Source organism: Myxocyprinus asiaticus, chromosome 10 (assembly GCF_019703515.2).
Source record: "Myxocyprinus asiaticus isolate MX2 ecotype Aquarium Trade chromosome 10, UBuf_Myxa_2, whole genome shotgun sequence".
Classification (NCBI taxonomy): Eukaryota; Metazoa; Chordata; class Actinopteri; order Cypriniformes; family Catostomidae; genus Myxocyprinus; species Myxocyprinus asiaticus.
Genome location: NC_059353.1, coordinates 35,438,156 through 35,462,036, shown reverse-complemented (window position 1 = coordinate 35,462,036; position 23,881 = coordinate 35,438,156). Strand labels below are relative to the sequence as shown.

At 37.7% G+C, this 23,881-nt stretch overlaps 2 protein-coding genes across 10 annotated transcripts; both read right to left on the bottom strand.

Annotated features, from left to right (window-relative positions):
• Positions 1-77: 77 nt before the first annotated feature.
• On the bottom strand, positions 78-15,531 carry LOC127447506 (GA-binding protein alpha chain-like). Of its 9 annotated transcripts, none has more exons than XM_051709425.1 (10): positions 14,091-15,531; positions 13,681-13,765; positions 13,402-13,546; positions 12,203-12,287; positions 8,842-9,069; positions 2,247-2,441; positions 2,099-2,152; positions 1,762-1,890; positions 1,392-1,584; positions 78-759 (listed from the first exon to the last, which is right to left on the bottom strand). In XM_051709425.1, exons 1-10 carry the CDS (start codon positions 14,122-14,124, stop codon positions 498-500), a joined length of 1,410 nt encoding a protein of 469 aa, XP_051565385.1. In that variant the 5' UTR covers positions 14,125-15,531; the 3' UTR covers positions 78-497. The 9 variants fall into 9 exon arrangements, with proteins under 9 accessions (XP_051565385.1, XP_051565387.1, XP_051565391.1 ...); XM_051709427.1 differs by having other exon boundaries at positions 14,633-15,531; XM_051709431.1 differs by having other exon boundaries at positions 13,681-13,768; positions 14,841-15,531.
• Positions 15,532-18,900: 3,369 nt separating this feature from the next.
• On the bottom strand, positions 18,901-23,438 carry LOC127447590 (junctional adhesion molecule 2A-like). Its single transcript, XM_051709535.1, has 9 exons — positions 23,383-23,438; positions 22,256-22,317; positions 22,047-22,157; positions 20,746-20,895; positions 20,086-20,273; positions 19,688-19,796; positions 19,400-19,513; positions 19,266-19,290; positions 18,901-18,985 (listed from the first exon to the last, which is right to left on the bottom strand). The coding sequence occupies exons 1-9, from the start codon at positions 23,436-23,438 to the stop codon at positions 18,901-18,903; spliced, it is 900 nt and encodes a 299-aa protein (XP_051565495.1).
• Between the last annotated feature and the right edge of the window lie 443 nt (positions 23,439-23,881).

Sequence of the window (23,881 nt, the reverse complement as noted above, 5' to 3'; positions counted from 1 at the left end):
TGTTATTTGGTGCACAATACAGCAAAAAGGGGTGTTTGATTTCTGCTGCATGAGAATGTTTCCCAAGACTAAAGGAATTCCAAAAACAACTGTCTCTTTATTGCCCTCAAGTGGAGGGTAAAAAGTACCTCACCTTGAGGGAATTGGACACTCAAAAATAAAAAATAAAAGATCCTTTACAAATGGAAAATATCAAAATACACTGCCCACATGGCTATCAAAAACAGAGTATATACAATGGAAATATAGCCAATGATACCCAGCAGTCAGAGAACAAGCATACAAAAACTGAAAGCTCATACGTGATCATCTATACTTTCTCTCTTTCACACACACGAACACACATTCCATTTAAGCATTTTTAAGGACACGCAAACCTACATACTCTGCGTACAAATCCGCTGTCTCCCACCATTCCCAAAGTCAAATCTTAAACCCAGTTTCTTCTCATCTTAACCTCATCTCCTGATTGGCTGAGAGTAACGAACCACGCACATTCAACTGTCTTTCTCTAAAGCTGCTGCAGCCAAAGTGACAGTGGTGACGGGCTGCCCTGTGGCGGTGGCCAGCGTGACCGTGTTGACGGGCTGGCCGAGCCCGTGCAGTTGAACCCGGGCGAGTTTCTTCTGTTCGCACTCCGTCACCAGGTTGTTGAGCTCTGCAGCACTGTATCCAATCAGAGTCCTGAGGTCGCACACAAACTTGTAGACAAAGCGCTTGCCCTGTACTTTGCTGATCATGTCTCCATCATAGTAGTACCTATAGAAAGGAGACAGGATTGATAAATAGGTTTAGAACTATGGGTGATGGTTTGGGTAACCAATACTTATCTAAAACATGAAATAATCTCAGCATATACAATAACATGAATATTATAAAATATAACAAATTAAAAAAAATAAATGAAATTTATAATATTGACTACAGAGATGCATGCCCTATTCCCCAATACCTATTAAGGGTATCAGCAAAGAAAGTATACAAAACAGTATTTTCTGTTATGAATTATAATATTGTTAATGTTTTTAATTCAAGTTGTTCAAAAGTGTTACAGTTTTTATATTGGAAGTCATTGGGTTGATGGAAAGTTTGGTTGGTTATGTTCTATAAAGGCTGAAAACCCCTGCCTTACACAAAGACTTGATCTTATATTTAAAAATTATTTAGGATCTTTTAATAAAAATGACAATTAATTTAAGTAGTACGGCAGGTTTATGAATACACACATTAAAAAAAAAACACTGGTAACATTGGTTGTGGATGTAGTAATTTAATAAATATTTAACAGACAGAGCTCTTTGGAAAACTTGCACTTGTTGCATATCTCTCCAACACAGCAATGTTTTGTTGGATGCCCCCCTTGCTGGAAAGAGGAAATGATGTACTCGCACCTGAGAGCTCTGCTTAGCTTCTCGTAGTTCATGGTGGGCTTGTTCTTGCGCTGGCCCCATTTCTGAGCTACCAGCTCGGGCTGATTGAGTTTAAACTCGCCCTCCTCTCCCACCCATGAAATGCAGTCCCGTGAGTCTTTATCTGTCAGAAGCTCCAGGAGAAACTGCCACAGCTGGATCTGACCATTATTACCTGAAGGGCGCACAGAACAATGATAATAATCAACTCACACACATAAATTGTTTATTAGTTGTTCCAAATGTAAGATGTCAATTAATATTATTTCAAATAAATATGTAATGTGTGTTTATGTACTTTGTGCACTACTAACAAATGTTTGTTTGTTGCAATTAAAGCAGGTGTGTATACCTGTGCGGTTGCCAGGGGAGCTGCGCTCCTCTCCTGAGATACGGGGGGCTCGGGGTGTTTTGTTGTGCTTAAGCACCTTAATTGCTGTGGGTGTGGCCTGCTGCACTGGAGCAGGAATGATCTGCATAGCTGGAGAAAATCAAGAAACTGTGTTACCCAACAGACCAACACATGCTCCTTTCATCGAAAAGCGTAAGTGTTGTATGGATACACAAAACTGCCCCTTAGGCAAGTCATGTGTAAGTCTAGTTATTAAAAAAGTGATTTTGTTGATGAAACTGTGCAGAGGACAATAGAAACAGTGGAAAAAAAATAGACAAGATCCATTAATACTCACGCTGATCAATGGTGACTGTAGCTTCTTGACCCTGATCCTGACTCGCAAGTACATCTGCAAGGGGAATTAAAGTAATACTTTATAGAGGCTAAAGGAAATATTGTGACTGAGAATGATTCATTGGAGAATGAACACCACAGAAACTTACACTTGCGTAGAAGCTCCAGGTGGCTCCATAAGATCTCTCCGCTGGGCACTCTCTGAAGGAACTCCTCCTGGTTGAAACCACAGAGCTGGCGACCAGGAATGTGAATGCCACCCACCTCCATTTCCTCAATGCCGAACTCCTTCATCACCCAAACTGCCCAGTGGATCACCTGATCTGCTGTCCACTGCACCGGGTCTGATGAACAGACACAAAGCAGAGCCCATTACACAGCTATACACTACTAATTTTTAAAGGTGCGTTATGGTACATGATACATTACAACAAACTAAATCATTTTAATCATAAACTTGCAAGAAATAGGTTATTCAGTGAATTTGCATTCTACAGTGTTGCCACTGCTGAAATTTCACATGGTTCATTTAATCTTGACACAAAATAACACTTGCTAGCCCCCATCAGCTGTGTGCTTTCTACACTGCGAAAGAGACCCAACCACATACACACACAAATACACGCACATACTCACAGTGACATCACCATATAACACACAATTTCTGAAACGTAGGATGGCAGGGGATTGGAATGTCTCACTGACCAATCAGTTAGCGCTTCCTCATGAATATTAATGAGCCGTCCCCGGACATCTGTTTTGGAGCACATTTTACTTGCTTAAAAAGCAAGTGAAATGAAACAGTGCTACCCGTACCATATATCACCACAGCTCAATGGATAGCAGCACAAGTGCAGAGCAGGTGTGTTAACTCATGGACAATGCAGATCATTATCAACATCACTAGACCCTACCCGGATCAAAAATCAACACAGCATAATGGAAAGAGGTGCGCAAGCACAGGGCAGTTGTGTTTACTCGCGGACTGGTCTCAACCGCCCAAACTATTTTTAATTCACTTGTGAATAGGGTTGGGAGGGTTATTTTTAAAATGTATTCCACTACAGATTACAGAATCCATGCTGTAAAATGTAATTTGTAACATTCTGTTAGATTACTTCAGCACTGGCAGATTTTTTTTATTTTTTTTTTCACTTGTTTTGACTATAAACAAGATAATAACAAGTTTTAAAAATCTGCCAGTACAGTAAGACAAAATACACGTTAAAAATACATTATCTGAAAAAGGCCTAAAATATTTTTTGCAGTGTAGTTTTTAAAACAAGAAAAAGCCAACTGATCTAGTTAAGGATTTTTAGATATTTTTACAGAAAAACAATACAAAACATTCTCATCAAGAACAAGATTTTTGCCCTAATATCAAAGGTCTTACTAGAGAAAGAAAAATTATGATCAAACGTGGATTTTCTTTATATGATTGTGCCTGGTAACAGGTTCATGTAAAATGGCTAGAAATAGCATTTTTAGCTTAGCATACAGTGCATCCGGAAAGTATTCACAGCGCTTCACTTTTTCCACATTTTGTTATGTTACAGCCTTATTCCAAAATTGATTAAATTCATTATTTCCCTCAAAATTCTACAAACAATACCCCATAATGACAACGTGAAAGGAGTTTGTTTGAAATCTTTGCAAATTTATTAAAAATAAAAAACGAAAAAATATCTTTTCTGGAGTTTGCCAAAAGGCACCTGAAGGACTCTCAGACCATGAGAAACAAAGATTGAACTCTTTGGCCTGAATGGCAAGCGTCATGTCTGGAGGAAACCAGGCACCTCTCATCACCTGGCCAATACCATCCCTACAGTGAAGCATGGTGGTGGCAGCATCATGCTGTGGGGATGTTTTTCAGGGGCAGGAACTGGGAGACTAGTCAGGATCAAGGGAAAGATGAATGCAGCAATGTACAGAGACATCCTTGATGAAAACCTGCTCCAGAGCGCTCTGGACCTCAGACTGGGGCGAAGGTTAATCTTCCAACAGGACAACGACCCTAAGCACACAGCCAAGATAACAAAGGAGTGGCTCCGGGACAACTCTGTGAATGTCCTTGAGTGGCCCAGCCAGAGCCCAGACTTGAACACGATTGAACATCTCTGGAGAGATCTGAAAATGGCTGTGCACCGACGCTCCCCATCCAACCTGATGGAGCTTGAGAGGTCCTGCAAAGAAGAATGGGAGAAACTGCCCAAAAATAGGTGTGCCAAGCTTGTAGCATCATACTCAAAAAGACTTGAGGCTGTAATTGGTGCCAAAGGTGCTTCAACAAAGTATTGAGCAAAGGCTGTGAATACTTATGTACATGTGATTTTTTTTCGTTTTTTTATTTTTAATAAATTTGCAAAGATTTCAAACAAACTTCTTTCACATTGTCATTATGGGGTATTGTTTGTAGAATTTTGAGGAAAATAATGAATTTAATCCATTTTGGAATAAGACTGTAACATAACAAAATGTGGAAAAAGTGAAGCGCTGTGAATACTTTCCGGATGCACTGTAAATCTAAATGTTCACATGACAATTTACACAACCTTTATTTCTATTTCGGCTGCTCCAAGAATACTTCAAACTTACTTATCTGTCTGCTCAAATGAATGTAACACATCTTAAGAAAGTGTTTCGACACTGTTTGAACGCTCCTCGGATTGCATCATTTATATGGATAAATGTTTTCCAAATAAATAGACTAAGTATTAAATGAAACAAATAACAATAAAATGCAATAATTAAACAGTAATCAAAATTATTTTTGAATGTAAGTGTATTCTAATTACCAGCTATTTCAATTGTAACTGCAGTGGAATACAGTTACTAATATTTTGTAATTTAAATACATAATACCATTACATGTATTTTATTAATTGTCTGTTGCAAAACTCCAAATGTCTCAGTAATGAAACTAGTTTGAAACAAACAGCAACCACATTTTAAACCACACTGACAAAGAAAACAGGAGATAACATAAATTATAAGGCTTTTCAATCCTTACAAAATTTGAGCATGGATTTACTGTAATAACACAAACTGTATTAACTATGGTAGCTGTGGCAGAAAACATTTCTAAATGTATTTAGACTTCTGTTGTATATTACAAAAATGCCACAGTTCTTTATACAGAAACCACAGTTACTAAGCATGGTAGTGAGGAGCCATGCATGGTTTTACCAATGGTTACCATGATCTTATTACAAATATTGAAACAAATATCATTGTTAAAACTATGGATATTATGGAAGAACTATGTTACATTTTCATAATTATTATAGACCAAGCTATCAGTTTCCATTAGGGCTGGGCGACAGGACGGTGTAATCGGATATCTACAATGTTTTACAAAGATCCCGACATCGATTCCCGATATTGTCGATCATGTCTGTTCGGAAATGGCAAAACCATGGATCTGGGAAGTTGCCAAATATATTAAACAGTGACAAGGGTGTGAAACTAGCACCTGCCACCCACCAAATACGACAAGGTTGAATCCAGTTCGCGAGCTCCTCATCCAAATGTATTTCATGCGTGGGTAATTTTACTCATCTACCCGCAACAGGCAGGCGACCTGCTGCAAGATGTCCCAGAGTGACACGAGAAGAAATGCTGTTAGTTACAAAGATGCACTTGAAGAAACACAATTTATTATATTTTTAAGAACAGACAAAAGAAAAGCCATCAATAGCTATGTTTCCATCAACGCTTTTATCTGAGCATTTTAGGATAATCGCATAAAATCTGCTGGATGGAAACACCAAGATGCAAATAAAATTTCAAAAATGTGCATGGAAAACTTATAAGCTCCCTTGAGGTGGATACATTTTTTATTCGATAAGAAGAAATGCGCATAAACTATGATGGAAACACATTTATGAATAAACTCCTGTTGAATTTAACAGGAATACAAGATGTGCATCAAAAAAATCATGTGACTGAATAATTCATTCATAACTGGACGAACCAGCAGACCAATCATCACATCTGAATTGTTGCCCTGGTGTCTTAAAAATCCAAAACCTGCATAGAGTTTGCAGAGCAAATAAGTTAAACACAAACTTGCGCTTTTTCCCGAAGAGCAGGTTTATTGACACTTTTAAAGAATATCTTATAGATCCACACCGCAATGTCATGATGGAGGAACGCAAATACACACACACACATAAACACACACACAGTGCTCCCAGAACTGTGTGACACGCTGTCATTTCCAGTCATGACACAAGTTATTAAAGTGTTTTGTCTGCGCGTCCTAAACTGTGATTATTCTATTAATAAAAGAGTCACACAGTCGCTACAATTTCCCTGGAAGTGACAATTTTGTTCTTTTGAACGCAAGGGATGGAAACGTGACTTTATCTGCACATTGTTTTTGCGATATTCTAATTTTTCGCATAAATTAATTTCACAAATTGGATGGAAACACAGCTACTGCTTGTGTCTGATTTGCTGTTTGTTCAAAGGCGTGCATCACGAGCTGGAACAGGTCTTGTGTCTCATGGAACAAGCGCATGTAAAGAGTTTTCACTCTTTTTGAGCCATTGGAGACTGTAAATGTTTGGATTTGGGGAGGTGGTTAAATACGTTTTTGATCACATTACTTCATCACTTATTTTGTTTAGTTTAAAGTGCAATTTGAACTTAGAAATGTCTTTTAAGTTTTTGGTGTTTCAATAAATTAATAAAATTTTTAAAGCAAAATCAGTAAAGCAAAAAATATTCACTGACCCTCGGCAGACGGGTTGACGATGTAATCGGATATTGCGATCTTTTTTTAAGGCTATTATCGCTAAAATATTTTTTACATATCATCCAGCCCTAGATTCCATCTGTATAAAAACTGTTCTCTTGAAATGCTCTCCAGTTGTTTTGTTTACCTTCAGAAATTCAAACAGATAACTGTAGTTTAATCAGTAGGAGCCTGATGAAAGAAATCTGTAAAGGAGACCCAACTTAATCACACTGTCAGAATATTTCAAATTACCCCAATAAAATTAAGTGTTTTTTTCCACAGATGTTTCTGTTGTTAATGTCATAATTTACATCTGCATCCCATCCTCAAAATCAATGCTTTACTGTCAAATGTGCATCTCAATGCACATAATATGCAGTACTATTGGTAATTGCATGGGTCTGTATAGGTCTGGCATTGCAGGCTCGTGGACACACGCACAACAGCACTGCTGCTGAAAAAAAATCCTAGGGGAAACACCGTTACTCGTCACTTATTTTAATTATTTAAATATGTACATGTTAAAATGTTATTTATTTATTTTTTGCGAATAGAGATAATTACACACATTTTTACAGGTATAAATCTTTATGTATACATGTCATAAAATCAGTGGACATGCTGTAATTAAAAGTTGGGCAAGGGGCCTGGGTAGCTCAACAAGTAAAGACGCTGACTACCACACTGGAGTTGCAAGATCGAATCCAGGGCGTGCTGAGTGACTCCAGTCAGGCTTCCTAAGCAACCAATTGGCCCGGATGCTTAGAGTCATGTTGGGTTAACCTCCTCATGGTCGCTATATTGTGGTTCTTGCTCTCAGTGGGGCGCGTTGTGCGTGGATGCCTCGGAGAATAGCGTGAAGCCTCCACGCGCGCTACATCTCCGCGGTAACACGCACAAGGTGAGTTGTGCGTGGATGCCTTGGAGAATAGCTACATCTCCGCGGTAACGCGCACAACAAGCCACGTTATAAGATACGCAGACTGACAGTCTCAGACACGGAGGCAACTGAAATTCATCCTCTGCAACCCAGATTGAGGCGAGTCACAAAGCCACCACGATGACTTAGAGCACATTGGGAATTGGGCATTCCAATTTGGGGAGAAAAGGGGAGAAAAAAATAAAATAAAATAAAAATAAAAGTTGGGCTAAATCTTCAGGCCTTTAACAGTGAACTTTTTTTCAATAATAGGATCAAATGGGCAGATTCAATTCATATCTTCTTATAGATTTTAATTTATATTTCAAAGCTGTACTGGCAAATGAAACTTAAGTGTACATTGCCAATGCATGATTAGACAATATACCTGGCTGCAGCTTGCTGAATGGTCAGTTCCTAAACCAGGCATCAGTCTCTATCGCACACACGCTGGATCTCTCTCGCGCAGTATCATTTTTGTCAGTAGTTCAGATGTGAGTGAGCGAGTGTTTATGGGCAATATAAAGAGATACAGCAGTTTGTCTGTATCTCTCCCACACCTCTCACCACTTGCGGGTATCCAACCAAATGGATACTGCATAATTTTTTTTATACGTGATAAACAGTCAACTATTAATCATAGAAAATAAAGCATTAAATGTATGAGCCCTAAATAATTCATAATCGAAATTAAATGATCATAATTACTATAATAATTAGTGATGTCATAAAATATAGATATATACAGATGTATTGATTACTGATCGACACATTATTTTAGCAATATATTTTTGAGGCATCAACATATTAAAATTAGCCGACATGTAAATTAGAAGATTTAATTTCACAATGTAATGCACTGCATAATTCTGTAAAGAATTACATTTGAATCTACTGCTGAAACAATATCAAAACAATTATGATTATGAAATAATGAAGATGAATGAAAAATAGTGAAAGCTACAGAGCGAGCTGCAGCAGAAAGAAAGTTGTTTGTTGAAAATATATTATATAGACATGGTATATTGGGCATGGTAACTGTACATCTAACTCTGAAGCATGTTCTTATCAAAGAAATACATACCATAGGGAATGTTCAGTCGGACCTGCTCCTTGCGGTACCCTTCCAATGCGGCCGCCCAGCGGGTCACCTGTTCTGAAGTCTCATCTGGAATGGCAGCTCGCTCCACTGCGATCACATGTCCATCCTCCACAAGATGGGCTTCCTCCCCTGCAGCTGCATCTGGATCGATCACCACTTCCACAGTCTCCACTGGTTTCACTATCTCTAGGATATTCAATTTCTCTTCACCTAAAACACACCATATACCCACAAACAAATGAAGCAAACAAATGTTCTTTGAAAATTATCTGTGTAAATATTTTCAGTAGGCCTGTCTTGATAATTACGTTATCGACTTAATCGCTCTCAAGCAGCTCCATAAACACACACACAGCAGACAGCGACAGGTGAAGATTACGTGTTACTCGAGGCTAAAAGGTGTTTCAGGGCTTGACATTAACGCTTGTCCGTGACAAGTGGACAAGTCAAAGTGAATTTTAGTCAAGCTGCCTGACTGAAACCTTAATAATGATATAAATACTGAGTTTATTTGTGATTCAGCGTATGCCTGTATCACTTATTTAAAAAATAATTTTATCCTGCTGTTGAAAATAATCTAGTGCCTGAAATTCTGCACAGGATTCTGAGTATTGTCTTTGTATTAATTCCAGAATCTGCGCAAATACAGGAAATCCGCTTTTGTGTGTCCTTCTCCCTCTCCCTCTCCCGTGCAGCAGCGCTTGTTGAATTTGGTGTGAGTGCACAAAGTGGATGCGTTTTTTCGACATGCGAATGTCATTGTACTGCGCCTATGTTAACAGTGTGATGCGATAAAACTATCGCACCTATTTATAAACAACAAAGCTGTCAATGTTACAAGCACGTAATGTCGATCCAGGTTTGCAGCCTTTCATATCGTGGCGCTCCATCATAAGTCATTATACAACACCTTTGACAAGAACTGCAGAAATAGCAAAAATGCTGTGTGTAATTCTAACTGCTGCAGGATGAAGAGAAATGTTTAAACACCCATCACATCTCTCTGGAGCTCTTTCTGACCTATACAGATATTCTCTGCCATGTGAATCAGTAAATTTTTTTTTTCTCCACAATATGGAATGCCCAATTCCCAATGCGCTCTAAGTCCTCGTGGTGGCGTAGTGGTTCGCCTCAATCCGGGTAGCGGAGGACGAATCTCAGTTGCCTTCGTGTCTGAGACCATCAATTTGCGCATCTTATCACGTGGCTTGTTGAGTGCGTTACCGTGGAGACATAGCCGGTGTGGAGGCTTCATGTTATTCTCCACGGCATCCACACACAATTCACCACCAAGAGCAAATCACATTATAGCGACCACGAGGAGGTTACCCCATGTGATTCTACCCTCCCTAGCAACCGGGCCAACTTGGTTGCTTAGGAGACCTGGCTGGAGTCACTCAGCATGCCCTGGATACGAACTCGCGACTCCAGGGGTGGTAGTCAGCATCTTTACTCGCTGCGCTAGAATCAGTCAATTTAATATGTAATAACATACAAACATAAAAATAAAATGATAATATAAACACTATAATATTAACAATATACATAAAATGAAAATATATGATCTGTCTTTAAAATAAATGGGTCAGTAAAAAATAAGGTTCTCCACAATGAAAATGGAAAATCTACATAATCTAATAAAAAAATAAAAAAAATCTAAGAACTGTAATACAATACTATATTTATATTGGTTTCATGTGGTTTTGAAAATACCAAACATTTTGAACACATCCACATTTTTTATTTAATAACTAAAATGTTAGGTTGTACAACCATCAAGTAAAAAGCAGCATTATATTTTCCTTCCACCTGATTCAATTTTTTTTTTTTTTATATTTTATTATTGAAATATACACATTTTTTAGATAAAAGTAATTTTAACAAATACTATTAATTTTTGTCATGAAAATTATGATTTTTTTGATGGGTTGTTCCATCTGACATTTGATATCCTGCTGGGATATGCCAAATGTCTCTGTTTTTTCAGGGATGTAAGACATGTTTCTAGAGAAGACATGTTCAGTGTAAAAGTGTGGGGTTGTTGATTAATTTTCATATGTTGTTAAATCTTCAGTCTTGATAAAAGTTCACATTTAGGCCTATGTTATTTGACAACTACCCACATACAATATATATATATATATTTTTTTTCCCAATTTGGGATGCCCAATACCCAGTGTGCTTTTAAGTCCTCGTGGTGGCGTAGTGACTCGGCCTCAATCCGGGTGGCGGAGGACGAATCCCAGTTGCCTCCGCGTCTGAGACAGTCAATCCATACATTTTATCACGTGGCTTGTTGAGCGCACTGCCATTCACGCCATCCACCGCAGCATCCACACACAACTCACCACGCGCCCCACTGAGAATGAACCACATTATAGAGACCACGAGGAGGTTACCCTATGTGACTCTACCCTCCATAGCAACTGGGCCAATTTGGTTGCTTAGGAGACCTGGCTGGAGTCACTCGGCATGCCCTGGGATTCGAACTAGCGAACTCCAGGGGTGGTAGCCAGCGTATTTTACCACTGAGCTACCCAGGCCCCCTACCCACATACAATATTAAATAAACAGGGTAGGCTACTTTCTCAGGATTCGTTAGAATTTTAATGCATTTTGTTAAGATTAAACAGCCATTTTTACTGCTAATTTTAGAAAACACAACAACAAAACAAAAACAAAAATTTTTACTCAGACAAGTGAATGACAAGCACATCACAATGCTTAATGTCAAGCCCTGTGTTTTAATAGGTGTTTTTCCCGACGACTGCAAAATTCCAGCAAGAAAGTTTGGAAGAATCAGTCCAAATGGACTTGGTTTCAAAGCCGCATTCCTCAGCTCCGGTGTGGGGACATTTTGGCTTTAAGCCGAATGAGAGAGCAGAGCCCATTAACGTGAATGAGCCGGTATGCTGACTTTGTTTAAAAACAGGGGCAACGAAAAGTGGCAATACAACTGACCTAAAAGCTCATCTAAAACATAACCATCCCATCCAGTTTTCCAATCTGGGAACAAAAACCGCAGTTGGAGATGGAGAGGGACCTTCCCGACTTAATTTTTTTTTTACATTCCAATTCCAATTTCTGAGTATTCTTAAGAATTAAAAGTTCATTGCTCTTTGAAAGGGTGTACTTGCATTATTATGCTATTATATTATCATTATATCAGTGGCATAAAATGGTCTTAAAATGACAATAATATAATTTAACCCAATTATTTCTGGGACAATATATCGTCCAACAAAGAACTTATCATGACAGGCCTCATTTTCAGTGTTCTGAAGGGCTTGTTGACAAGTTGAGATCTTTGAAACAGCACTACAAGATCACTGTAAACTGTTACCTTGTTTTGTGACTATCTGCACACTGAGCTGTACTGTGCCATCTGTCTTCACTCCTTGATCGAACAAGCTGTGGTCAGGATGCAACTACATAGATAAGACGAAGTTTTTTAACCAAGGAATGTTCACTAAGAAAATAAGTCAAATTACACCATACCTGCCAACATCAGATTGTGAAAAATAGGGAGATACATTTTTTTTGGGGGGGGGGGGGTATGTGGTTTTTATGTGTGAGGAACGGCAGCGGTGGAGTTTCTGGTGCCCCCCTAGTGTTAGATGGTGCCCCTGTAGGGAGTAGGTGCACTACACAGACTGCGAAATATGCATATAGGGAGCGGCAGTACCGGTTATTAACACTACACTGAAGATGATTAATACCAAGAAATGTATTCAGATAGTCCCTTACCACATCCTTTACAGTTTTAGCAATAAATGCTTTTTGAGTTATTAATAATAAAGTGTATATCCTTTCTTATATGCTAAGAACTTTCCTGACCCAAAATATAACTATTTTTATTTCTTCGATTACTTATGTATACATCTGTGTTGGTTTGTATGTATTTTTAAGTTTTTTTTTTGTTTTTTTATAGTTTATTTTATTTATTATTTATCATCCTTCACCTGTGTGCTTTGTCTTTATGACTCAGTGATAGTATTCATACATTGTTGGATCTGTGTAATTTTGTACATCTTATTGAACATTTATATTGAACCTTCTGTTTTTTTTATAAAAAAAATCTATAGTTTTAGTTTTATGTGTGGACTTTTCAGACAGTCCCTTACCTCACTCGCCATAGTATTAGCACATTTCAGCACAATGTGTGGACTTTTCAGATGGCCCCTTATCCACCATATGAAAAATGTGTAACTTATATCAGTGTTAAATTAATGATCTGGAACAATTTCCCGTGATGCCTTTTGACCGGCTTACGGGACAAATTGCGTCCTGTACTGATTCGACATGGCAGGCTCCATTTAATATTTATATACAGAACAAGCCTGTATTTTACGGGACGGGTGGCTACCCTACCTACAGGTCTAATACATTCACACAAGCAAAGTGTGGATGCAAAAAATTGTGAGTTTATTGGTAGAAACTGTAAATCATGAGTACAGCGGTTGGAGGGGTGGAAAACGGGAGAAACCCGGTAAAATCGGGAGTGTTGGCAGGTATGAATTACACTAATACAAAAACACATACAAGGATGTCCTGCAGACAGATGTCATATCCATCCAGTGGGACCTGTAGACGAGGCTCCAGTAACTTCTTCAGGTTACCAATCGGCTCACTGATGTCAATGTCTTGCGTAATCAGTTCAGCTGCTGTGATGGTTTGTTCCTCAATTCTGAAGACCAAAGACACATGAGTTAGGTCACATGAATCAGAGCATTCATTTAGTCCACAAGCACAAATTACCCACTGTCAAACGAGTGAGGATGCCAGAGAGAGAAGAGAAAAAAACAAACAGAAAGCACTTACCCCTCCTCTAGACGCTCCTGTTTCTCCTGTCCATCAATCTCAATTTCAATCATCTCCTCAGTCTCACTTTTTGACATCCCGTCAACTCCTCATCCAATTATCCAACAGAGACATTGCGTTTTAGAAAACAGAAATGTACTGTTCTTTGGAATTATTTTAATCACAAACAAGTACACAAACATAATATTAAATTAAGTACTCAAAAAAAGAAGGCTAAAACCATTTTTACTAATTATTTTTTTTAATTTCAATAAATGCCATGAATGCAATGCTCTATCTAAAGGGGTCCCGAAGCACTAAATTGACACATAAATACTTTTAGCACAGTAATTATCTCATCATGGTGCAAAGAGTGCTGTGAAAACTCTAGTGGGCTGACAAACAAGTCTCTGAAGAGCAAAAAAACTCACGCAACACCGGGGCTTTGCTCGAGTACAGGCCCATCGTGACAACTTCCCCATATTGCTACTGTTATTTACGCTTATTTATTAAATAGGCCACTCTTTTTGTTCAAACAATTTATTGTTTTAGTGGATAGCTTATTTAAACTTAATACTTCAATAACAGAATTTCCACCAGCGACTGGGTGGGAAGACGACGCGCGAATCGATACAAACGCAGTTGCCATATTGGAATGCTTTTGGCTTTCATAATATAACCACAAAAATGGACGTAAAAGAAGAGTTTTTAAAACTTGTGAAACTTTTCGGGGGTGGCTACACATCAAGACTTTTGATTCGGGAAAGTTAAAACGGAAATGGAAGAAACGGAAACAAAACAAGAGAAGGGCAGATGTAAAAGCAGCCGGAAATCCTGGCCGAAGTCACGGCGGCTGACAGACTTCCGAAAACAGTCGCGCAACTCGAGAAACAACACGGCGTTTTAATATAAAGTAATATCCACTGTATTTACAATCATTTCGGTCGTCGAATATGATGGAATATATGTATACCTGGCCTCTTTGTTAGCTTCGTAGCTTATGCTGACAAAAGAGAGGGAGAGAGACACGCCTGCATCAAGTGATAATCTGCTCGCGCGAACTTTGAAGAAAACTCGTGCGTTCGTTTTTCGCGAGCACATTATTAACGTATAGCACATCTTTCGGTTTAAAATAGGTTATATGCTAAATTACTCAGTACAAAGTACACAACTGTATTTACCTACTGCTTATCGGATGCGAGAGGGCTGGGTTATAGTCTGAAGTGTTAGCACTCCGGCTAGCTCCGTTTCCCCTCGGGATGCTAACAGTTAGCTTAGCTCAGAAAGCGGGAAAACTGACGCGCTTAACCTCACTTATATGTAATACAATGGATTTGGTCGGCGTGTATCTCGGATAAATGAGAATGATGGCCGCACATACCTTTTTATCCCGGTCAGTAAATGTTATGTTGGAGTTCTTGAGGACTAAAGCTGGGTGTCAGATGGCTATAGTTTGGTGTGTGTTGCTAAGAAGTTGAACGTTCATGCTGTTTTTTGGTCAACATTGCATTGGGGGCGGGGAAGAGCAGGAGGCATCGTTGCCCACTGACAGCAACACTTGCACCCGATCTAATACAGTTCTTGACCATACCATAATGTATGTGGTGTATATGTGGCTAATAATGCCAAATAAAAGACATCTTCAGATAACTAGGGTTTTAAGTCTCAATGTTTTCACAGTGTCCTGAAAAAATAGCATATAAGTGCGAAAACATACGCCAAGAGTGTTTTGGATCTCGGGGCATCAGCCGGTTGACATTACAGTCCTGGGACTCTTCCATTGAAATGTTCCCATCATTATAGATATCGTATCTTTTTAAAGAAATGTCTTATCCTATTAAAAAAAATGGCCTTTGGATGTAGATTTTAACTTGTCTTGAATCTAATACAGAAATAAACAACATTTAAAAAACTACTTGTTTTTGGTATTCTTGATTTAACATTGAAAAGTGTATGCTACTGTTATGTCATCTGTGTAAAAAAATAAAAATATATATATTTTTTTTTTAGCAGGAATAGATATCACATGCAACATGGCCCTTGACCTATACCTATTGCATTGAAGCCAGAAACATTTACATTCAGAAAACTGACACATACTTCAATGTGAGCTCTTACCTTTTTTTTTTTTTTTTTTTTCCAGTGAGTGCCATGCACCCATGGATGAGTAAGCAGACAAGCTTTTACAATATCTGATCCTAATTAGTGATATTTTTAAGCCATTTTTTAATTGATATACAGTGCCTTTATAAAATCATCATACCCCTTTGGAATTGTCAAATTGTTTTTTTGTTTGTTTGTTTTTTTGGGGGGGTCAAGAGTTAAAAAAAATTTTATATAAAAGATGAAAAACTAGAATAACAGGGTTTGAAAAGTGATCATACCCTGGATTTGGTACCCCTTTCTTTCTTCTGCTGAACACAAAGATTTTTAGAGGTAAATCTCAGCTCTTTTGGTCCTCACAATGCAAGTGAATGGGTACCAAAACTCTGAAGGTCCAAAAAGCATATAAAGGCAGCATTAAAGTAATCCATATGACTCCAGTGGTTAAATCTATATCTTCAGAAGCGATATGATAAATAAAAAAGAAAGTGAAAGTGGAGATTGCTAGTAAAAAAAACGCGTTGAGTTCAGAATGGCATACTACCATACTACTCTTACTATTAGACAAATAGACAGAAATGGCAGAAGTAGTATGGTATTATGCCAATCTAAACTCAATGCCGGAGTCATATGGATTACTTTTATGCTGCCTTTACAGTATATGCTTTTTGGACCTTCAGAGTTTTGATGCCCTTTCAGTTGCATTGTATGAACCAACAGAGCAGAGATATTCTCCTAAAAATCTTTGTTTTTATTCAGCAGAAGAAAGAAAGTCATACACATATGGGATGGCAATGTGGGTGAGTAAATGAGAGAATTTTCATTTTTGGGTGAAACTATTCCTTTAATATTTCGTAGAGCTACCTTTGCTTTAATGTCAGCCATCAGTCTGTTTGGATATGTCTCTACTAGCTTCCAGCACCTAGATTGGGCAATATTTGCCCATTCTTCCTTGCAGAATTGTTCGAGTTCAGTAAAATTGTGGGATGAGCAGAGATGGATCCACCAAGTCAATCCACAGGTTTTCTATTGGATATAGGTAGATTTAGGCTCAGACTTGGCCACTCAAGGACTTTGAACTTCCTATTCTTAAGTCACTGCATTGTTTTTTTGGCAGTGTGTTTAGGGTCATTGATGTGCTGAAAGGTGAACCACCTGCCCATCTTCAGGTGTCGAGCAGAGGGCCACAATTTGATTGAACTTGAACAATTCTGCAAGGAAGAATGGTCAAATATTCCCCAATCTAGGTGCGCAAAGCTAGTAGAGACATATCCAAACAGACTGATGGCTGTAATTAAAGCAAAAGGTAGCTTAACAAAGTATTAAATCCAGGGGTATGATCACTTTTCAAACCCTGTTATACTAGTTTTTCATCTTTTATACATGTTTGGAACTGCTTTTTTTGATGTTGTTGTTGTTACTTAAATATTGTAAGGTAAAATTGGTAAGTAAAGCTGGAAAAATATATTTTTTTATATGGGTTTTGATTTCAGGCTGTAAGACCAAAAAAGTTATTATTCCAGTGGGGTATGCTTATTTTCTATAGGCACTGTAAACTTTATCAAATTTCTGGAGCAACTAACCCAGGCTTTCCCACTTGGACCTATCTAACAGATATGGAAAGCTCTGTTCCTGACATATGCTATTGTTATGTCCATACAACAACTTGCATCCAGTTTTTGAATAGAGGCACTGTTGGTAAATTTGAGTTACACATCAGCCAAACCAAATAAATGGTTAAATAATCTTAGAAACATTGTTTAACCATGTCTAATAGAAGTTATTTACAAGCACATGACATTTGACTAAGGAATCCTCACCATCGGACAACTGATGACACCTCTTGGAAAATAAATGTGTGTAGAAACAAGTTAAGATAAACTCTAATAAACACTGATAGTGCGATGACAAGTTGTTGCCTCTCAAATCAATTGGACCACCACTGGGCCTCTATGTTGGGTCTCCAAAAGCCTTGATGATTGAAAAACAATGTCAGTAAAGATAAGATCTAGCCTAACTCTGCATAAGATTAAATTTATGATGAAATAGTGCAACATTTGTATAGTAGCAATTAAAGGACTAGTTAACCCAAAAATGAAAATGCTCTCATTTACTTACCCTCATGCCATCCCAGATGAGTATGACTTTCTTTCTTCTATTGAACAAAAATATTTTTAAAAGAATATCTCAGCTCTGTAGGTCTATACAATGCAAGTCAACAGGGTCCAACATTTTGAAGCTCAAAAAAGCACATAAAGGCAGCATAAAAGTAATTCATACAACTCCAGTGGATAAATTCAGAAGCGATATGATGGGTGTGGGAGAGAAACAGATTAAAATGTGAGTGCTTTTTTACTATAAATTCTCCTCCCTGCCCAATAGGTGGCGATATGCACGAAGAATGCAAATCGCCAAAGACAAAAGAAGAAAAACTCTGAGGAGAGAAGAGGGCTTAGGAGGGCTGTTTGAAAGTGGAGATTTATAGTTTAAAAAAGCACATAAATATTGCCCTGTTTCTCACCCACACCTATCATATCACTTCTGAAGACATGTATTAAACCACTGGAGTTGTATGGAATAATTTTATGCTGTCTTTAAATGCTTTTTGGAGCTTTAAAGTTGTGATCCTTTTGACTAGCATTGTAAGGACCTACAGAGCTGAGATTTTCTTCTAAAAGTCTTTGTGTTCAGCAGAAGAAAGAAAGTCATATACATCTGAGATGGCATGAGGGTGAGTAAATGATGAGAGAATTGTAACTTTTTGGGTGAACTATCCCTTTAACTATGTTGTTCAAAATAGATAAAGCAATTAAAATATTATGTTAATAAAATTAATGAATACCCCTATATTCAAATATATAAATACGCTTTTTACAGCAGTACAAGAGAAGCACAGCTGAGATTAACCTTGTGTCTGTTGAGTATCTCCTGGATTGTTCAGCTGCAATCAAACCTTACCACCAGGGGGCGTGTCTCTCTGCTTTTATAGTGATAGGAGAACACTTGATCCTTAGATTTAGCCCACCAGTTTTGTTAATTCAAGAACTGCAGCTCCATTGAAATTAATTTCTGGGACACACGTTTCCCTCCAGTGTTTGAAGTGGGTAAGCAGAAAAGAGGGTTCAGCAAGGCACTGTCCTAATACAAACTATCGTCAATCATCACAGATATGTGTGCAAGCTCTTCAAAGCACAAAGGATTGCGTGTGTTTGTAGCGCCTGGGCTGAGGAAAGAGATGAACAATGGAAATAAGACTTATGGTGATCTACTGTGAAAACTGGTATATGACTATCATAGAACACCTTCCTTGAATTATTGGCTAGTGAGCTATGAAAGAGAAAATGCAAAAACTTAAAGATTTACATCTGTTTGAGGGTTATAGTTGGTCTTAGTTCTGCTGAAGGGTGAAAAGAAATAAGTCTTGTTTCTAAAGGTCTGTTAAATGTTAGAGGGCATTAAATGGGTAAATATGTTCATACAAGTCTACTGTAAAATATACTTACCTTTGTTTTGTCTCTCGTTTCTTCTCTGTTGGTAAATGCAAGAATTGCATTAGAAGATAAAGACAAGATAGTTCAATTTCAATGTTTGTGTAGTTAAAATATTTTCTGTTGGGTTTGACTGAAGTGGCACTCACTGTGGTAACGACAGCTCCCTCGTCTGCAGCACAAACAGATGGCCAGACAGCACGAGAGAATGAGCAAGATGGCACCCACTCCTACTGCTATAACTAATGTTAGGTTCACCTCAACTGAAATTGAACATGTGAAACAGGTATTGAGTGACTGATGCTACAGACACAAGTCAAAAGGATATTATACAATACATCCAACTCTTTTACTTAAAAATATCAAAGGATTTTTTTATTTATTAACATTTCTTATGATATGGTCCCTTAAAAATGACCAATTTGTGCTTTACTTACACTCTGTTATCTGCATATGTCGGCCTGCACAGCTTTTTGGTGCCCCCACCCCATTGGAGGCCTCGCATCTATACTGTCCCTCATCAGATTCTGACCCACTTTTGAATTTCTGCTCAAAAGCAAAGGAAGGAAACAGTGTACGTAAGACAAACATGCCATGCTATTAATGTTTAAAGCCAAACTATAATTAATGTTTTTCATGTCAGCCATGAAACCCAAGAATTTCACACACCATTGCACTTGTGTATATGGCTGTGTGACAATAAAGTAATTTGATTTGATTTGATTTGATTTGAAGGGAAAAGGTTACAGGAAGTTCAGTCTTTTTTTACCCATAACATGCTTGCGCATGTGATGGAAAGAGCTTATAGCACTACGCAGCAAGTTTTGAAACCAACCAGAGTCCCTGATTTGGGGTCCAGGCTGTAGTTGATTTCAGGGACATGGGCAGTATTAAGTGGCTTGTTGTCTTTGTACCAGATGTAGGTGGATGGGGGAACACTCAGTTTATCTATGCAGCGCAGCTCTGCAGAAAAGCCTCTCATAACTGTCTCTGGGACCTCACATGACGGTGCATGTGGAGGCACTGTCCACGTAAGACACAGTTGTATTACATGATGATTATGGCTCACAGATAGAGAAGCGTGCTTAAATCATGCTTAAAGGGCAAGTTAACCCAAAATTTTAAATTCTGTCATAATTTACTCACACTCATATCATTCCAAAACTGTACATTTTTTAGGCAGAATTTTTGGGACTGACAACCTTAGTCACTATTCAGTTTCATTTAATCTTTTTCCATAGAATTAAAATGAATAGTGACTGTGAGTGAACTTTCGGCCTAACATCTTTTGTGTTTCATGGAAGAAACAAGTCATACAGGTTTCGAACAACATGAGGGTCAGTAAATGGGGAAAAAAAACAGAATTGTAAATTTTGGGTGAACTACCCCTTTTTTAGTTAAGAAATTATCTAATCAGTCCAACTGCACATGTAAATAAGTAAAGTAAGCCCTAAGAATGAGTCAATAAAAAGACAATGAAGATTTCCATTCCCACCAAAAACATTAAGGGTGATGGTGGCCTCCCCCAGCTTGATTTTGTCCTGGCGGGCTGTGACTTCACAGTGATACACTCCTGAGTCTTTCTGTGTAACACCACGAAGGGTCACTGTTGCACCATCGATAGATGCACGGCCCCTAAATGAACCTGGGAATGGCGAGAGTAAGACAGAACATTGTAAAGAAAATATTATGAAATGGAGGCACTGCAAAACACACTGCATTATGAAACTATTGCTTGTTACCTCTACTTAAAGGGATAGTTCACAAGATTCTCTCATCATTTATATCTCTTATGCCATACCAGATGTGTATGACTTTCTTTCTTCTTCTGAACACAAACAAAGATTTTTAGAGGAATATTTCAGCTCTGTAGGTCCATACAATGCAAGTGAATGAGTATCAAAATTTTGAAGCTCCAAAAAGCACATAAAGGCAGCATAAAAGTAATCCATAAGACTCCAGTAGTTTAATCCATATCTTCTGAAGTGATATGATAGGGTGAGAAACAGATCAATATTTAAGTACTTCTTTACTATAAATCTCCACTTTCACTTTCACATTCTTCTTATGTTTTTGGTGATTTGCATTCTTCATGCATATCACCACCCTTGGGCAGAGAGGAGAATTTATGGTAAAAACTGATTTAAATATTGATCTGTTTCTCATCAACACTTATATCGCTTCTGAAGAAATAGATTTAACCACTGGAGTCTTATGGATTACTTTTATGCTGCCTATATATGCTTTTTGGAGCTTCAAATTTTTGATACCCATTCACTTGCATTTTGAGGACATTCAGAGCTGAAATATTATTCTAAAAATCTTAATTTGTGTTCAGCAGATAAAAGAAAGTCATACACATCTAGGATGGAAAGACGGTGATTAAAAGATGAGAGAATGTTCATTTTTGGGTGAACTGCCCCTTTAATATAGGTATAACTTAAAGGTGAAGGGTGTAATTTCTGCACCACTAGTGGCACCAAATATTGCAAACATAATGAATTTTTTCCTCCACTGTTCAGCAAAAAAGGTACCGTAGTCCTGTCCCAAACTCACGCCATTGGTTGAGCCAATGTTGTTATGTCTGGCCCAGTCGGGACGCAAGCAAACAGATTGCAATTCCATCTGGTGCCACTAGTGGAACAGAAATTACTCGCCAAAAACATTTAACAGACTTTTACCCAAAGTAATAATTGAGTGAGACAAGTTTAATGGGGTAAATCTCATGGGTGCAATTTGGAAATGATGGGTATGACTTTATAAGAGTATCTTTAATATAACTAAACAGCCACCCACCTGAAAATTCGCCATCAAAATAAACATACGAGACATCTTTGCCTCTCTTCTTCCATTCAACACGTGGGTTTGTTTCTTTCCCTGTCCTGAACTCACAGGACAGTACAGCATCTTTAGCAAAGAAAAGATGAAGTGTCAATCAATATGATCTAAAAGCTCTTATATAACTGCACACTTCCAGCTGATTATCTGAAGACTAATGAACTTACTTGTGTTTTCATGCACCTCTACTTTTGGATTGCTTGTTGTCACAGAAACAGGAGCTGAGCTACTGAGGGTGAGGTAGAGGAGAGATACAGACAAACACATGACTGATATAACACTCCACAATATTTACAGCATTTTGATACATATTGACTGATATACAGAGCATGCAATATACACAGTGATAGGTGAAGAATTGTTTTTAATATACAAGTATTAGGCACTTGCTATATGCTATTTATATATATATATATATATATATATATATATATATATATATATATATATATATATATATATTTAAATCCTTTCTGTGTCTGTTTCTTTCTTCTGCAAATCTTCGGACAATTAATATTGTGTAAGGCAATGTTTTATATATTTATACTTTTATAACCATGCTGAAATAAAAACAATAAAGCGTTATCATAATTTCAAAATTACAACAGATAGATCTATAGACTGGGTGGGGTCAAGCATTTCTCATGCCAGTGATACCATAATCTCCAGGATAATGGCCAATACACAAAAGTCAGACAAGGGGCATCAACAACATGAAAGGGTCCCTGCCACATCAGAGTGATGTTTAGATCTGGACAACATCTTCACGGACATTTTATCACCTTCAGGATTTCATGTGTTCAAATGTTGCTTAAGAAGTTTGTGTAAAAACGGTGTCTTACAGGAGCCGCACCCACCCTATCCGACCCTCAAAGCGCCCATCTCTCTTCGAAAAAACACGCACATGAAGCACATTCACGAAGTGTTAGCAGCTATATCCACAAAGCTAATTTAAAAACCTAATTGTCAAGGATAATAATAAAAAATCACAAATAAATGGTTTAAATAAAATATTATATTTAATGCTTAGGCTACACCTTGTTTCGGTAAATTTTTCAAAAATTAGGGATGGATATAGCCAATTAAATAACTCTAAACAGACATTTAATTAATGATTAATTAAATAAGTTATTCTGAAGTTTTTTTTTTCTTCTTCTTCTTCTTCAGATCACTCATCAGATTTGACAATTTAGGTCAGAAATTCCATTTCTTTTAACGCGCACAAATGTCATGACACTTGGCGACATGAACAAGAGAACATCAGATATTGAAAATGCAAGCATCAGAATTATACTCACTGTAGAGGAGCATCAGAAGAGCTGGGAAGGTTAATATCTGTGTTCTGGTCATCCTCAGATTGTCCGGGTGGTCCAGGAACGCAGGTGTGCTTTTCGCGCTTCGGAAGTTCTTGAAGATGTTTTGCGCGCTCTCGTCAGAACACCGCGCGGGCACGGCGTAGATGCTCTAAAAGACATGTGTTGCCGCTCCGCAAATGGGCGACTCTTGTTATTTATTATTATTTATTTATTTCTTTATTTATTATTATTATTTATTTTATTTATTTATTTTTTATTTTTTTCAACTTTCAACTCTCAGAATCTTTCGGTCATTTTAATTTCTTTCTTTTTATATGAAGGTGGAGGCTAATAACAAGTTAAGTTTTATTGTAGTAACAGTAAAATGAAACTTAAAATGTGATTGATGTGGTGACATTTAAATAAGCAGGAAATAATATTAGGATTGATGTTATGTGTATATACAGAGGACTGAATCAACCTGACTACATAGGCTCC